At 47.1% G+C, this 16,569-nt stretch overlaps 1 protein-coding gene across 2 annotated transcripts in view; it reads left to right on the top strand.

The window, feature by feature from the left end:
* The window catches only part of PIK3CD (phosphatidylinositol-4,5-bisphosphate 3-kinase catalytic subunit delta), a 766,219-nt gene that overhangs the window by 598,210 nt on the left and 151,440 nt on the right, over window positions 1–16,569 (top strand). For both annotated transcript variants that reach the window (XM_086921389.1, XM_086921391.1), the window contains exons 20-21: window positions 3,308–3,475; window positions 4,369–4,492. In XM_086921389.1, coding sequence (XP_086777515.1) covers window positions 3,308–3,475; window positions 4,369–4,492 — 292 coding nt within the window. The remainder of the gene's footprint in view (window positions 1–3,307; window positions 3,476–4,368; window positions 4,493–16,569) is intronic.

Below are 16,569 nucleotides of genomic sequence, written 5' to 3'. Positions count from 1 at the left end.
GCACTCTCCGTAACTGGATATACAAATAACACACTTTTGGGTTAACGTTATAATCCACAAATACCAATACAGCCTCACTAGTCCCCCTCTCGTAAATTCTTGGTGAGTCCTGCCAAGGTTTCGTCAACAAACCATCATAGATCTACCCCCGTGACCTTCTCCCGCAGTCTATCTTACCTTCCATCACTACATATGAATACAAATTCGGACTATTAATTGTTAGTCTATGTACAAGAATTAAGTCCCCTCTGTAGGGTCAGAGTGAACCTGCGCCATTAAATAGCATTTCAGTGGGGCCCATATATCGGTTGGTCTGGAAGCCACTGGTAATAGCTCAGCGTATGTCGCTATTTGTTCCTGACAGTATGTGAAATCACTTACCAGTCCTTGAATTTGGGTGCTCTCCCTCTGCTCCACCGGCATGCCACACTCTCCTTTTGGCCATAAGTAGTGCCATCGCGACAAATCTGCGGCGTGCTGCCTGAAGTGGCTCCACATAGCCCAATAGTGCCAGTACTGGGGAGGGTTCAACCACACTGTTAATCATCTTAGACAAGGCAGTAAAAACCTGTAACCAATATGTATGTACTCCCTCACAGTCCCATGCTAGGTGTAAAAAGTCAGCTCCTGAAAGGTGGCATCTATCACAGGCGTCCGATTCTCGCAAGTGGTATCTGTGCATGCGAACTGGTGTGTAATATAGCCTCCTATGTAAGAATTTATAATGAATTATTCTAAGTCTACTGCTTGACGATATTCGCTCAGTCTGTTGCGAACAGAAATCCCATTGCCTATCCGTCAGGTCTACGTCCAATTCCTGATCCCACTTGGATCTGGCTGCCGGAACAGGCCGCACTCTCAGCTCATGTGTCGTCTTATAGATTGTCGATGCTAGCTTCTTGACCGTTGCGGTTTGAAGAATCCGCTGAAGTGGCACAAAACTTTGGGGTTCATTAGGGAAGACAGGCGTAACCGATCTAAGCCCCTGACTAAGACAAATGTACAGAAAGGTGGCAAGAGGTGACCGCTGTATGCCAAGAAACAAGTGATCCATAGTGCGGAACGTCCCTTCATGATACATGTCTCCCCACATTTGGACATGCATGCGTTCAGCTAATTTGTGAAATATAGTCTCCTGTAAAGGGGCATGTGTGGGTGGTATGCTAGTGGTAAGAGCGGTGAGTATAGCAGGGGTGTGCGAGTAGTTTGCTCAGTTGAGTCCATGCATTGACCGTGCTCATCACCGTCATCGGTGTCTTGTCCCTACTATGGGAAGAGATGGCATACAGTGCGCCTTCGATAGGTACCGGCAGAGCAAGCCAATACTCCGTCGCTATCTAAGGCATATACCGAGGCTTATGTATCCAGTAAAAAGCGTAGTGCGCTTGGGCACTATAATAATACAGTTCAAAAACGGGAATCCCAAATCCCCCCTGTATATAAGGCCTGGTGAGAATCTCCCATTTGAGTCGCGGACTCTTACCACCCCATACCAATCGGGTCAATTCCGATCGCAACCAGGAGGGGAAATGTTATTTTTAAAGATGTTTGTTTAGTGAAATTCAATATCCAGAATAAGTACAAAACTAGATAACAGAAAATGTTAGGGCCTGATTACGAACTCTGGATTGAGTCTAATTATCTCGGGTAAATCGGCCACAGAGCCGTACTGCTTGGAGTAACAAAGCTTTGTTCAAAGTTTTGAGCTCTTTGTAGTTTGGGGATTTCAAAACTTTAGTGTCATTTGTTTCTCCCATTAGGGAGTACTGAGGTATAGCACTGAGTTATGGCTGCAATTTTCAGGTTGATTCTGGTTTACATGGGGAAGCAAGTTGAAAACTCTTTGGATAGTATTGACATGGCTTTTTGACAAGGCAGGCTGCAGCATGGAGGGTGGTTTTATGGAGAGCAAGGGCAGATTTGGGTAAGCCTTCTACCACATTTCCACCATTCATGTATGATAGAAATTAGGCTTGATTAGCTGTTTTGATTTTTTGTATGTTTGTATGTTTGGAAATATGAAGCAGCATTGTTATAATTGCATCAGTGATGAAGCCCAGAAATTTGGCAACGGGGACCAAAAGGGGTTTAATGCTAAGATGTGAAGGTGTTTTAAGCTGTGTTTGGATTGAAGGAGAGGTGAAATCTGTTGGCATCAAGGTTTGATTCCAGAAAAAATTATCTCCTTCAATTTTTCACAGAGCATTTTAGAATTTCTGTGTCTGACAGAATAGATATTTGTATGTTTGTGTATCATCCGCATATTATTGGGTGCTTATCCATTTTCCCTTGGGCAGTAGCTGGAGTAATAGTGGAGAGGGAACAAAGAGGGGCATAGGAGTGACTCTGCAGGTGATCATGAGTCAATTTTTTTTTACCAATTAAGATTTTGACTAGAGAAAAACATAGAAGCACAGAGAGGCTGAAGCGAGAACACAGAAGGACAAGATGCATAAGGAGAACTAGTCCAGAAATCTCTATGGTAGTACTCGTACATAATTAATCTTAAATGACAGCAAAAGAGCATAGAAAGAGGGAAGATGGAGTATAGAGGTGCAGTGAACTCCAAGAGGTAATGTTTAAGGCACTGGCAATCTGGAGCGGCAATTGTTATGGCGAGAGACCCTTGTGGAGAATATGGAGGCACCAATGAGTGCCCTAAAGGGCAAATTATGAAGCTAACAGGAACCTGTTGTGGTAATATGATCAATAAGTAACTGGTTTATGATAAAGAGGACACATGTAACCTTAAGTGGGTATAAGAATGCACAGATGATCTGTAAGGACACTAAGATGGTATGATGAACGTGAAGGGCATATGTGGAGATACCTAGAGCTTGAGGTTGTAACAGGAAGGCAGGGAAAACCATTGTGCCATGATGAGAAATATAGAGACAGAGAGAACCTTAGTATAGAATGTGGACTCGCAATGGGAAATACAGTTGCACTGGGAACTTTAAATGGATGAGAACACAAAGAGGCACTATTGTAGAGGATTAAAGTTGGTTTTGAGTAGACTCCGAAAAAAGAAACAGTGATAAGAAGTATTGAGAGTATTTGGACCTAGGCAAAAAAGGTGGAATATCAGTGAATGTTTAAGTGATGGCCTTCGTTGAGCGTTTGGAAGTGGGCTGAACTTCAATAAGTCATAATCAAAGCTTCAATATGTGTCTAGAACTGTTAGAGTAGAGATTGTGCTCCGAATGCCATACTTGGTGGATGATGCATGTTAAAAAAGGGTATGTTGGTTTCCTGTTGGCCCCTTGCTAATACATGGTGTACTTCAACTCTTTCCTTGATCATACAGGATGACACCTTATGGTTGTCTCTCTACGGGAGACAAAACTGGACTTATTGAAGTCATCATGCATTCTGAAACCATAGCAAACATCCAGCTTAACAAAAGCAACATGGCTGCCACAGCAGCTTTCAACAAAGAGGCATTGCTGAACTGGTTAAAAACCAAGAACCCAGGGTAAGTGCTGACTGTGTTAGGTCTGCAGGCACATTAAACTCCCTCACATAGTCTGTTTCAACCTCACCTCCTTTCTTTTTAAATACATTACCTAAACTGTTCTGCAGTGTGATATATCTTTCTTTTGACTGCTGTGTTTTGACTGCTTTGTTCATTCCATTTCATTCTGTTGTCCAGCACTCTGTTGCTTTGAAGGTAGATTCATGCTGTAGAGATACACATAGACTCATGAACACATACATACAGTCTTTTGCTAGCCTTGATCACAGTTGCCATTGTAATGGCAATCTAAAAGGAAGACCCAGAATTGAAAAACATTGGAGACTTGATGTCCTTGCTTCATCTCTGAAGCCAGTTTAAAGTTCACATGAGGGGATCATAATAAATGTGCGCTACTATGCAAGATTTAAGACCACTGTGTCCTTGTTCACAACGTTTTTATTAGCAGCAATTACATAGCCTAGATTTACAGAGGTGATAGGAGATAGTTCAGTATGCTCTTCATTGTGACCTGCTCACAAACATACTTTCACCCCCTGCTCCATGATTCTGGACTTTCCATTTTACGCTTCACTTTCCATCTCTGTTCTCCTGCATGTCCCCCTCTAGCCTTGCTTTTCCACTCTGGTACACTACTACTGCCATATGATCCCCTCTGAACTTGTTATTTGGCCTTCTCCTCTGGCCTTTTCCTCAGACCCCCCCTCGCCCTGCCCTCTAAAATCCCATGCTCTTGCCAACTGTATCTCCCCTTGCCCGCTCATCATCTAATTAGATCTCCTACTCTTTGATCTTCTGCTCATGATGTCTACACTCCCACCCTCATTCTCTCAGCTTCTAATTTCATCTTTTATAGGCTTCTCATCTTCTGTTTATCATGCTCTTTTCCACAGGGATTCCTTAGAACGAGCCATTGAGGAGTTCACACTTTCCTGTGCTGGTTACTGTGTTGCAACATATGTGTTAGGCATTGCAGATCGCCACAGTGACAATATCATGATTCGTGAGAATGGCCAGGTATGTACTAGTAGCTTTTCTGGTGTTAGCTGCTTAATGGCACTTGGCAGAAAGGGAAGGCGATGCCACATGTGTTTTCTCTTCTCAAGTTGGGCCCTGCACAAGAAGAGATGAGAAGGGTGGGGTAGTCAATGTATGTCAGTCTTGCTCACCCCAAATTACATTACTGTAAGAGGTAGCTACGGAGCAGGTAGGTATGTTTTGCTGAGCTGTAAGAGGACATTATTCCTCTTCCTGTTCATACTGTTAGAGACAAGGCTGCTAGTCCTCTCTACTGCCATGGAAAGATAAAATTAGATAATTTTGATTGCACAATTAATTCAAAATCATTGCAATCGAGCTTGATTAGATTCGGGATAAAGTGCATAATTTCTGATATTAAAAGTAAAATGTAAGTTCATGGAGTCCTATTATTGTAAAATGTAAATATGTTTAAACATCACCTTGTCGGCGATAGAAACATAAATGGATTACAACAATGAATGCATCATTGAGCGTTCTGGTTCTATCGGATTGTCAGAAGTCAGCTTGACTTTTACAGCCGTCAGAAATGCCAAAAAGCATGCCGCCAGCTGTGCTGAATCGCATTTCATACACTCTTCCAGGGCAGCCTGCCCTGTCCGAATGTTTAAAGTACGCCAAATGGGGCGGAGCCAATAAATTCTCAAGGGGCGTAGTATCTCACAGATACACAATATGTCAATTAACGATTCCTCTTATCCCCCACAATCTTGGCACTGTGTAACTACCATGTCTTTGTACCCTTGGCCGTACTTGTATACCAATAGTGGAATCAAGCCGAACCGTAGCCTCATTAGTTGGAACTTCATTATTGGCTTTAAGGGAGCGGACAGGTGATGTGGCAAGCCCCCGCTGTTATATAATTATGATGCCCAGCTTTCGTGCGTTAGCTTTTCCAAGGTTGTTGCACCACTGCCATGAAAAGAAGTAGCAGCTATGGAAAGTAAGGGATGAATGGTCTCAAGGTATCAATACCATGTCTCAAGGACTGCAAGATTGATGTTCTCTCTCTTGAGAGTATGGTTCCAGACAGAGAATCATTCTTCTACATGCCCCTCAATAAGTGTAGGTGCCAACAAACAACCAAAGGACTACGTTGAAATATGTCGCAGCTAGCCAGCAACTGTCACTTCCAAACCTATTACTCTGAGAGAAATTTGTCACCCAAAAAAGGTTTTCTCTGAGCAGCAGGGTGATCTAATCAACCACAGATTTTAGTTATCTACATCTTCAGTCATACAGTAGCTGAGTTTCAGTTTATTTGCTAACAAGAATTACTATTAAAAGTGTTTAAAGAGGGTGATAACATTAAAAATGTTTAAAAGGCCCGCCTTGTCAGACTCAGACTTTTCTAGAAGCCCCGCCCCCCAGGGCCTCAGTGGGGATGCAGGAATCTGATTTGTGTTAGCCCATTGGGCCAGGATTTGGGTAAAACTCCCATGAACACTCTTCATTTAGAAACGGGCTGATGATCTCACTACATCCATCACTATGGAAGGGTCCACCATTGCCACGGACTGCCCTGCTAAGCGTTTTAGCTTGGCTGCCTGTTCCTGTTAACAAATCTTCTTTTTCAGGGTGACAGATGCTTCAGTTCTGGAAGTATAGGGTGGAGGGATCGGGGAGGCAGGGGCGTTCTCCTCATGGCTGTTTTTGATCTGGCTCTGTTCGAGCCTTTGCCTTATGCCATTTACAGCACCTTGACACCTATGACACCTATACATTACATTGCCACCAACAGACAGCGCACCGCAGTGCATATGCCACACCTCTCTGTCCTGGCTGCAGAGCACTGCTCCCCCTGGGATCCGGGCCCTTTCAGTCTGCTCCACCCATGCACCACTTGCAACCCAGATGTCAGCCAGCAGTAGGTCCCGCCACGCTCTGTCCCGGAATGTAAACGGAATTGCTGGACCGCGTCAAACGTACAGCGGTCCTTAAATACAGCCAGCGCCACGGGCCCAACGTTCTCCTACTCCAGGAGACACACCTTCTGGGAACCCATTGCCCCTTCCTAGCACGGGACAGGTTTGATAGGGTGTGGCACTCAGGCTTCACACGGGGATCCCGGGGGATGGCGTACTAGTCCAGAGGGGCCTCCCCTTCACCCCTGAACATATAATGACTGACACACAGGCCCGCTTTGTGACCGTGTCCGGCAGGCTCGAAGGGCATACCCTGAGCCTAGCCTCAACCTACGTCCCAGCCGCGACACTCTCCTCCACTCTCCATCAGCTCACTGCTATAGTCTCCACCTTGCCCCTGGGTCAGACGATAATTGGGGGCGACTTCAATGCGGTTATGAAGCCTTCATTGGACGCGACCGGAGCGCCATCCCCGGTACGACTAGCTCATGCCAAGAAGTTGTCGGATTTGTCCGCGGCTCTTGGTCTATGCAACACCTGGAGGATTTGGAACCCCGGGAGAAAACACACCCACACCTCGGCGTCCCACCACACTCACTCTCGCATCGACTTGCTCCTTGTACCTGCCACCGACTGTCAAAACATGTCCAATATTTCAATTCTCCCCCGGGGGATCTCGGACCACTCAGCTATACCACTGACGGGTCTTGGACAGTCTGGCGACTGAACGTGTGGTTTTTTACAGGACAAAGAGGTCAAAGATGCGATAGCGGTGGAGTTTTTTTCACTAATTTCTTACTAATCGGGGAACGGTCCGCTCCCCGGGTACACTCAGGGAGGCCGGTAAGGCCACCATCCGTGGCGTGGCCAGGGGCCTGGTGCATGCGAAGCACGAGTTTCTCCCCCTGGTGCACGCAAACCACACGACTGTTCACCTGACTCAGCTCGAGGCACAGGCCACGGGCTGGAACTGACCCTCTCGGACACTACTGAAGCTCAACCTGCTAGGCAATTGGCAGCAATTCGAGACTCAATACAACAGATATCCCTTGACTCTGCCAAGATGCTGTGGCGCTCCTCTGTGTCCCGTATTTACGGCTGGGGAGACCAAAACGGAAAGTTGCAGCACAGCTTGGTTTCTTACCCCAGGGCCAACAGAATCATACCTGAAATCTGGGACGCCGCTGGAAACCACCACCACACCTCCAGGGTCATTGCACTGGCCTTTGTGGCCTTCTATGCTCAGCTGTTTTCCACTCGGCCCCCCTGAGGCTACTCTGGCGGATCTGCTGGGACGTGTGGCTGTCCAGCTCTTCTACCTCACCCAGGCAGAGACAACGGTTCTGGATCTCCGCTTTACCTCGGATCAGATACAAGGGGCCATCTCTTTGCTGAACCCAGGGAAGACGCCCAGGCCGGACTGCTTCCCGCAGGAGTACTACAAGACCTACAGAGACGTGTTGGTGCCCCAACTGGTGGAACTCTTCCAACATGTCGCTGAGGTGGGCTCCTTTGCCCCTGAGACCGACATGGCCACTGTTGTTGTAATCCTGATTGCACAACAACAAATAATATCTGGGGGTCAAAAAAAAAAAAAAAAAAAGGGGTCAGTAAGTTAGGCAAGAAGGACCACTACACCAAATGCATGCAAAACAGTATCAGTGAGAAACAATAGTGAGTGAACGGTCAAGTCAAGACTCAAGAGTATATGGAGAAAAATGTATTGTTCCCATCAGAAGCCACACTGTACCGCCCTTGTTATCATCATTTGGGATCTCCTTACCCAGGAGACACGACGGCCGGTAAGTAGTTACCGTGACCGAGATGTGATGTGAGGGCAGAACAGAAGGGTATGATAGTGGCTAATGAAAAAAGCAGTGTATGGTGATTGGAGTGAAAAAGTGAAGGGTAATGATAAAATTAGGTGAGTTGGGTGGAAAAAAGAAATGTATTAATATCCCCCAATCCCTAAGATTAAAAGGCAGGTGTGGGTGCAGGTTTTAAATAATAACCGCACATAATGGTGGTCGACATGTTTCTGCATTCACAAGAACAGATTTTCTAATGCATTCTTCAGGACCTAAAAGGTACACTACTGCTTTGTAAATAAGAATAAGATGAATAATAAAAAGATATCACCTGGACATCCAGGCGTACTCAACCGTATACCTTGTGTGTAGGTTGAGAGGCTTCACCCCACCTGGCTGCAGCGCAGGTAAAAGGAGCACCGCTCTCTCCGTCGGTGTCTCCGGGCAGTCTTCAGTACTGCTCGGGGGGGGGGCCAATCCTGATTGCCCCAGTATTGGACCTATCATAGAATCCCATGCTTTTGTATCATTCCCAGTCGTCGGAATGGGAGTCTTGTTAACAAAAATAACATAGCAGTAGGTACAAAAGATAAAGGAACAGGCCTAGGCCTCATTCCCTTTTGTAGCATATCCGCCTCTTTTTGTAAAAGAGACCAAACTTAGGCATCAGCCAATCAGAAGAGCCTCACCCCATAGAACCCTCCTGAAGGAACCTCAGAGCCTTAGATTTTCTACTGCACGTTGTGCTAGGGAGTCTCCTTTGAGCTCTGCTCAACATCTACTCTACAGAAGTTTTCTTCAGGTTTTTTCTTCAGGTTTTCTTCAGATTGTTAGCTTATCCTTCCAGGATGTCTGACAAGGAGAAAAAGAATGCCATTTTCAAGCCATGTTCCACCTGTGGCAAGAAAAGACTATTAATTGAGGATAAGCATAAAGACTGCATATATTGCCTCTATCCTGATCACAAGGCTGCGGACTGTAAGATGTGCCGCACCTTTTCAACCAAGACCCTCCGGGACCGATAGGGTAGGCTTCTGACATGGCTCCAGAGGTTGAAGTCCAGGAAGGTTACTGTCTCCAGCGACAGTGAGGACACTGCATCTGTGTCTTCAACAAGAAGGTCAGTCAAAAGAGGTAGGGGTTCCCCTTCTCCTTCTGTGGAGCATCCTTCTAAGGCCTCAAAAAAGACTCCCAGAGGGTCTGAGAGCCAGGGTCCAGGCGAATCTCCTCACCATGGTGAAAAGGAGAGGGTAGGACCATCTACGCCTTCGAAGGGTTTGAAGACTGATCCAGCCTTCAAGAAACCCTCTTCCCCATCTTCTGGAAAATCTGACAGAAGTTCCAAGGCATCGTTGATGAAGGCGTCGTCAACGGAGGCTCAGTCGACGTAGAAAAAGAAGCCTACGCTGAAACTGGTTCCATCGACAGGCTCGTCGACGGGACAATCAACGAAGACAGGATCGTCGACGAGGATGGAATCGTCGACGACAGCTACAACAGCGTCGACGAGGGAGTCGTCGTCGACGAAGATGCTGACGACGACAGCAGCGTCAACGACGATGATGGTGACAACTAAGAGTTTGTTGACGAGGGCCTCGACGACGGCAACATTGACAACGATGGGGATGTCGACAGTCTCGTCGTCAACGGCAGTGACTACTCCTATCATGTCGTCGAGTATTTCTGTGTCGACGATGCATATTCCGTCGACGAAGCCGATGACGGCTGCATTTTCAGTTCCATCATCGATGAGACCGTCAACGATTTTGGCATTGGAGAAGAGAATCACTATTTCAATGACCAGAATTACACCGGACATGACATCTCCGAGGAGGGTAACCACCTTGCCACCAGCACTGCTGTTTGATGAGGATGAGTCAGAAGAGGAGGATCAGGACTCCTATGACTACGCTGACAGTCCTTCTCAACTTCTGGTCAAGTGCCAGGAGACGGATTCAGAAGGAGGGTATGACCAAGAAGGTGATTATCATCATCATGATCATTCTGACCAACCACAACAATATTCAGGTCAAGACATGGTTTCGGTCCCATCTTCTTTCCTGCAGGACCTGCACAGGATGCTGCAGGATTACAAATCTAAAGCTGCAAAGCCTGCTCCGGCTCCAGTTGCGCAAGCCGTTCCTGTCCCGGCGCCTACCTCAACGGCTGTTCCTGAGATACCAGCTCAGGTGTCCCCTCAGCCACAGGTACCGAGTCCACAAGAGCCTTCCAGACCAGCAGACACCCATGATTATTCCTCTGATGAGGATCATAATTCGGACGATGGATCTGATCAAGCTTCTGAATGGGATGAGTACACCATTCCGGACCCTCCGTCTCCGTGTTTGGATCCGGTGGATTCCCCTCCAGCGGATATAGGAGGATTCCATCAGCTGATGGAAAGAGCGACTGGCAGATTCAAGTTGGCAATGCCTGCGGTGGCCTCTGAATGTTTCTTGTATGATTTCAAGGAACCTTATAGGAAGTCGAGAAGGTCCATACCAATAGTGCAGCATCTGTGGGATGAAGGCCTTAAGGCAATGAAAAATCCAGCGACGGTGGTCCCTGTACTACCGTGTCTAGATAAAAAGTACAAAGCGCCTGACGATGGTCCAGCTGCCTTGACGGGCCACCCAAAACCGGACTCGGTTATTTCTCAAGCAGCGCAGAGAAAATCCCGCAACCCCTCTGCTCCTTTAACAACTTCTCCGGACAAGGAAGGAAGTAGATTGGACAATGCCGGGAAGAGATTCTCTTCAATGGCGAGTCTTCTGGTGCGGGCAGCTAATGCCCTAGCTATATTGGGCAGATATGACCGCCAACTATGGTGTGATGTCGCACCGTTCCTGGATCAGCTTCCTCCAGAATCAAAAGTAGAAGCAAAGAAGTTCTTACAGGAAGGGGACGCTACATCAATGGAGATCATGGACTGTGCCTTGGACATTTCCACAACGGCGTTTCGTTCTCTGTCGGGGGCTGCGGTCCGTCGTTGCCAGTGGTGGTTGAAGGCGACCGGGTTTCGACTCGATATCCAAAATAAGGTCCTCGATCTTCCTTTTGATGGAGAAGCACTATTCGGGAAATTGATTGACGACACTCTCCAAGACATCAAAAAGGACACTGAGACCGCCAGATCTTTGGGTACGCCTCAGTACCGCAAGGCTCCTTTTAGAGGGTTCAGAGGCAAAAGTACAAACTACAGAGGAACTTACCAACAACAGAGATACTCATCCTACGGCTCAGGTTCGCAACAATACCGCCAGCCTTATCAGCAAAGGCAGGGCCAATCCTCCAATTACTCCAGGCCTAACAGAGGAAAGCAGGCTTGTCAGTGACGTGATACGCCCAAACGACAATAGCGGGCTCCTGGCTCTTCCTACTGGACCCTCCTCCAAGAAGTCATCGGTTGGAGGCAGGGTATCCCAATACCTTCAGAATTGGTCAAAGATAACATCGGACCATTGGGTGCTCAACATCCTTCGAAAGGGCCATACCTTAGAATTCACTTAAATCCCACCATTCAAGCCCCCTGCAGCCATTCCATCAAAACACCTGCGTCTTCTGCGGCTCGAAGCTCATCAAATGCTCCTGAAGGGGGCAATAGAGCTGGTTCCCTCTGACCAAAGAGGACAAGGATTCTATTCCAGGTTCTTCCTGGTAAGGATGACACTAGAGAAATGGCGCCACATTTTAGATCTCAGGGAGCTCAACACCTATCTCCCTGTCTTTCCGGATGGTCTCTCTTCAAGACATCCTGCGGCTGATCAATCCGGGGGATTTCATGGCCACCCTCGATCTCGAGGATGCGTACTTTCATGTACCAATTCACCTAGCGCACAGAAGGTTCCTACAATTTACAGTAGCCAAGAGCCATTTTCAATTCAAGGTTTTACCCTTTGGTCTTCGCTTGGCCCGAGGATCTTCACAAAGGTGCTGGCGCCAGTAGCGGCTTTTCTGCGAAGGAATCCTTTTCAAGTCTTTCCTTACCTGGATGACTAGTTGCTGAAGGCCCCGTCCAGGAGAGCTGCGCGAGACATGGTTCAGGCATGTACAAACCTGTTTCAAAATCTAGGACTTACTTTAAACAAAGACAAATCATCTCTGGTCCCATCCAGGGAGGCATGTTTCCTGGGAGCCATCCTGAACTCAAAACTCTCAAAAGCTTTTCCAACCCTAGAAAGGCGGGGAAACCTGCAGTCCATGACTCTGGACTTACAAAGAAGGTGTCTTTCAGTACGCCGCTACAAATCTCTGCTGGGGGTAATTTCGTCATGCATACCTCTGATTCCTCACTGCAGACTACGAATGCGTCCTCTTCAGGAGCAACTGGACATCCAATGGACACAGATTCACGGATCATTCGCCGACAAGGTGACCGTCACTCCGACAATGAAAAGAGCGGCCCTGTGGTGGTCAGACAAGAGAAACCTGTCCCAAGGTCTATCCTTCGTAAGCGATCCGTCTCCTCAAGTAGTGTCAACGGATGCGTCGTTGGATGGCTGGGGAGCGGTGATGCAAGACCTGCATGTCAGCGGCCATTGGCCGCCTCACGATCGTTGGCTCCACATCAATCTCTTGGAGCTAGGAGCAATAAAACTGGCTCTACAAGCCTTTCTCCCTCACCTAAGAGGTTCACAAGTGCTCATCAGAACGGACAACACCACGGCCATGCATTACGTGAACAAGGAAGGAGGAACCAGGTGTCTCCCGTTGTCGCAGGAAGCTCAAGAGATCTAGGAATGGGTGATCCTTCACTGAATGTTGCTGCAGGCAGAACACTTGCCAGGAATTCTAAACGAGAATGCCGACAGACTGAGCAGGTTATCCTCAGTCAGGCACGAGTGGGAGCTAAACTAGCGAGTTCTAGAAGAGGTCTTCCACCAGTGGGGCAGACCTGCAATAGATCTCTTTGCCACGCCTACCAACAAGAAATGCTGGTCTTATGCAAGCAGGCTTCACCACCGAGGATCATTGGGTAATGCGCTTTCGATAGCCTGGTCATGGACATTTGTCTACGCCTTTCCCCCCATCCCACTGATCCCGAGACTGATCAGGAAGATCAAAGTGGAGCCATGCAGGATGATCTTGATAGCCCCTGCTTGGCCGAGACAGTTCTGGTACACAGAGCTCCATCTGTTGTCACTGGCTCCTCCGCTCCCCTTGAGGACTATTCCAGACCTTCTCACATTGTCCGAAGGACAGATTTGGCATCCAGATCCGCAGTCATTACACCTGACAGCATGGCTCCTGAGCAGCGAGAATTTATTAATCTCCCCACCTCCAACGAGTTTAAAGAAGTCCTCTCCCAGGCGAGAGCTCCTTCCACAAACAAGACTTACCGCCTCAAATGGATCTCCCCACCTCCAACGAGTTTAAAGAAGTCCTCTCCCAGGCGAGAGCTCCTTCCACAAACAAGACTTACCGCCTCAAATGGAAGAGATTTTGCATTTGGTGCACGAGAGAGAAGATTGACCCCTTTTCTTCAAAACCTCATCAGCTTCTGCCTTATCTCTTGTCCTTGGCTAAGTCGGGGCTGGCCCATTCATCTATAAAAGTTCATTTGGTGGCAATTTCAAGGTACAGATGGTTGGAGTCTGGACCTTCGTTGTGGTCTTCCAGGATTGTTAAGCAATTTCTAAAAGGCTTGTTCCGGGTCTATCCACCAGTGAGGCCTCCGCCTCCTACTTGGCACCTGAATCTAGTCCTCACTCAACTCATGAAAAGCCCATTTGAACCAATTAATGGATCAGACATGAAGTTCCTTTCATGGAAATTGGCTCTCCTTCTTGCCCTCACATCGGCAAGGCATATTGGGGATTTGCAGGCTTTCACAATCCAAGAGCTTTTTCTGCAATTCAAAAGGAACACAGTTATCTTGAGAACTAACCTAAAGTTCATACCCAAAGTACCCTCGGACTTCCACTTGAACGAGCCGGTTATTCTTAAGGCTTTCTTTCCTCACCCGGCTACACCACCGGAGAGTTCGCTACATTCTCTGAATGTACAACGATGTTTAAAATTCTATTTGGATCGCACCAAAGGATTTCGGAACTCCTCCCAATTGTTTGTTGCTTTTGGTGGTCCAAGCAAGGGTCTCCCTCTGTCAAAGCAGGGAATTGCAAGATGGATTACCAGTGCCATTCTACATTGCAGCAGGTAAACCACTGACTGGCAGGGTTCGAGCACATTCCACAAGATCAGTGGCTTCTTCAACAGCTCTCTTCGCGGGGTGCAGATTAAGGACATTTGTAGAGCTGCTACCTTGAGCAGCGTCCACACCTTTACTAAGCATTACTTCTTGGAATCCTTACAACAAGAAGATACAGCAGTGGGCCAAGCAGTCCTGAGGAACCTCTTCCACTAATTGGTGAGCTTTCCTGTCTATTCCACCTTCCGTTATTTTGCACATTTTGTATCTTTGTCATGCTGGCTATTGCAAGGTATGTTATGACACAAAATGTGTTTTTTATTGCTAACTGCTTGCTACTCTGATACAAAAGCATGGGAATCTATGAAAGTTCCAATACTGGGGCAAGAAAACAAGTTACTTACCTGTAACTTTGTTTCCCAAGTATTGGTAACTTTCATAGATTCCCATGCGCCCACCCACCTCCCGGGGAAAGCTCAGCCTTCAGCAGATATGGTGGCTGTTACACAACGGCTACAAAAATCAGAGGCTCTGAGGTTCCTTTAGGAGGGTTCTATGGGGTGAGGCTCTTCTGATTGGCTGATGCCTAAGTTTGGTCTCTTTTACAAAAAAAGGCGGATATGCTACAAAAGGGAATGAGGCCTAGGCCTATTTCTTTCTCTTTTGTACCTACTGCTATGTTATTATTTTTACCGAGGCTCCCATTCCGAAGATGGGGAATGATACAAAAGCATGGGAATCTATGAAAATTACCAATACTGGGGAACCAAAGTTACAGGTAAGTAACTTGTTTTCATACCCGACCACCATCTACCTTCTGTGCGGACTACCGTCCGATTTCTTTAATCAACAACGAAATTAAGATCTTCGCCACAGCCCTGGCCCAGCGTCTCCATCCCTTCTTGCACAAACTGGTCCACCCGGACCAGTGCGGCTTCATGCCAGCACGTGGTACCAGACACTGCATACGGCGCCTCCACCTCGCTTTGACCCACAGCCACTGCCTAACACCGTATTTTGCCCTTTTTCTTATAGATTTTGAGAAGGCATTTTACACAGTGGACTGAAGGTACTTGGAGGACGTCCTTGTGACGATGGGTTTCGGTCCCCACTTCTGACGCCTTGTCCGCGTTCTGTCTTCCAATCCCAATGCCAGGGTCCTTATCAATGTTCAAAAGGAATAGGAGGCCCCCTGAAGTCCGGTCTGGGACCAGGGGAATGACAAGAAGAAGCTGCAATGTCCCTAAAGTCAAGGATTGAATAGCTGAGGTAGACACTCCAAATAACATTTTGAGAAACTGTCCTGAGGAAGGTTTTTTAACCGAAACGCCACATCGACTTGTGTTCTCATGAACATTTTTAATGTTTTACGTAATATTGTATAACCTTTTTGTATAACATGATGCACTTTACAATTGTATGAAAAAAAATTCTTTTAATTTATTTAGGAATGTGTAATAAACTCATGTTTACCTTTTAATTTTATCGCAGTGTCTTTTCCTGTCATATAAAAATCAAAAAAAATAATTCTTTGATATTGTCACTTGAATGAATGTTACTATTGCATGCTGTTGTCTAAATTTAACCATTGATAGTAATAGTATTTGTTGTGATACTTGGTGGTTGCGTCCAGTAATTGAACTTGTGTAGTGGGTACTCAAAACCGGAGGGGTTTCTCTCACGGGCATCCTTGACTTTAGGGACATTGCAACTTCTCCTTATCAAGGTTGCCATCTTAGAGGAGTTTCCAATCCGGAGTGGCACATGCCAGGGGTGCCCTCTCTAACCCCTCCTATTCGAGCTGGCGATGGAGCCCCTGGCCTGCCTCATACGAAGGGACTCCTAAATCCAAGGCTGGTCCTGGGATTCCCACCATGTGGACAAAATCGCCCTCTACGTGGACAATGTCCTGCTCTTCTTGGCAGACCCAGAATCCTCCAGTCCCCAATGCCTGGAGGTGCTCCGGGCCTTCGAGAACGCCTCGGGCCTGCGACTAAGTCTACCCTGATCCCCCTTCATCTTTCAAGGGCTTGCTTTGACTGGCAGTCGAGTATCCCCATCAGAAGACAATCGTTGAAGTACCTCAGGATTTGGGTGGCTCTGCTCCCAGAGCTGGGATGGGCACTTAATATTACCCCTCTGGTCACAAAAGCGACCTTAAACGATTCCCCTATGTTATGTTATGTTATATGGTCTTTTATAGCGCACGGCTGCCCCAGCAAAGGGGCGTCCCGG

This window comes from Lissotriton vulgaris, chromosome 5 (assembly GCF_964263255.1).
Source record: "Lissotriton vulgaris chromosome 5, aLisVul1.2, whole genome shotgun sequence".
Lineage (NCBI taxonomy): Eukaryota > Metazoa > Chordata > Amphibia > Caudata > Salamandridae > Lissotriton > Lissotriton vulgaris.
This window is presented reverse-complemented; position numbering and strand designations above follow the sequence as displayed.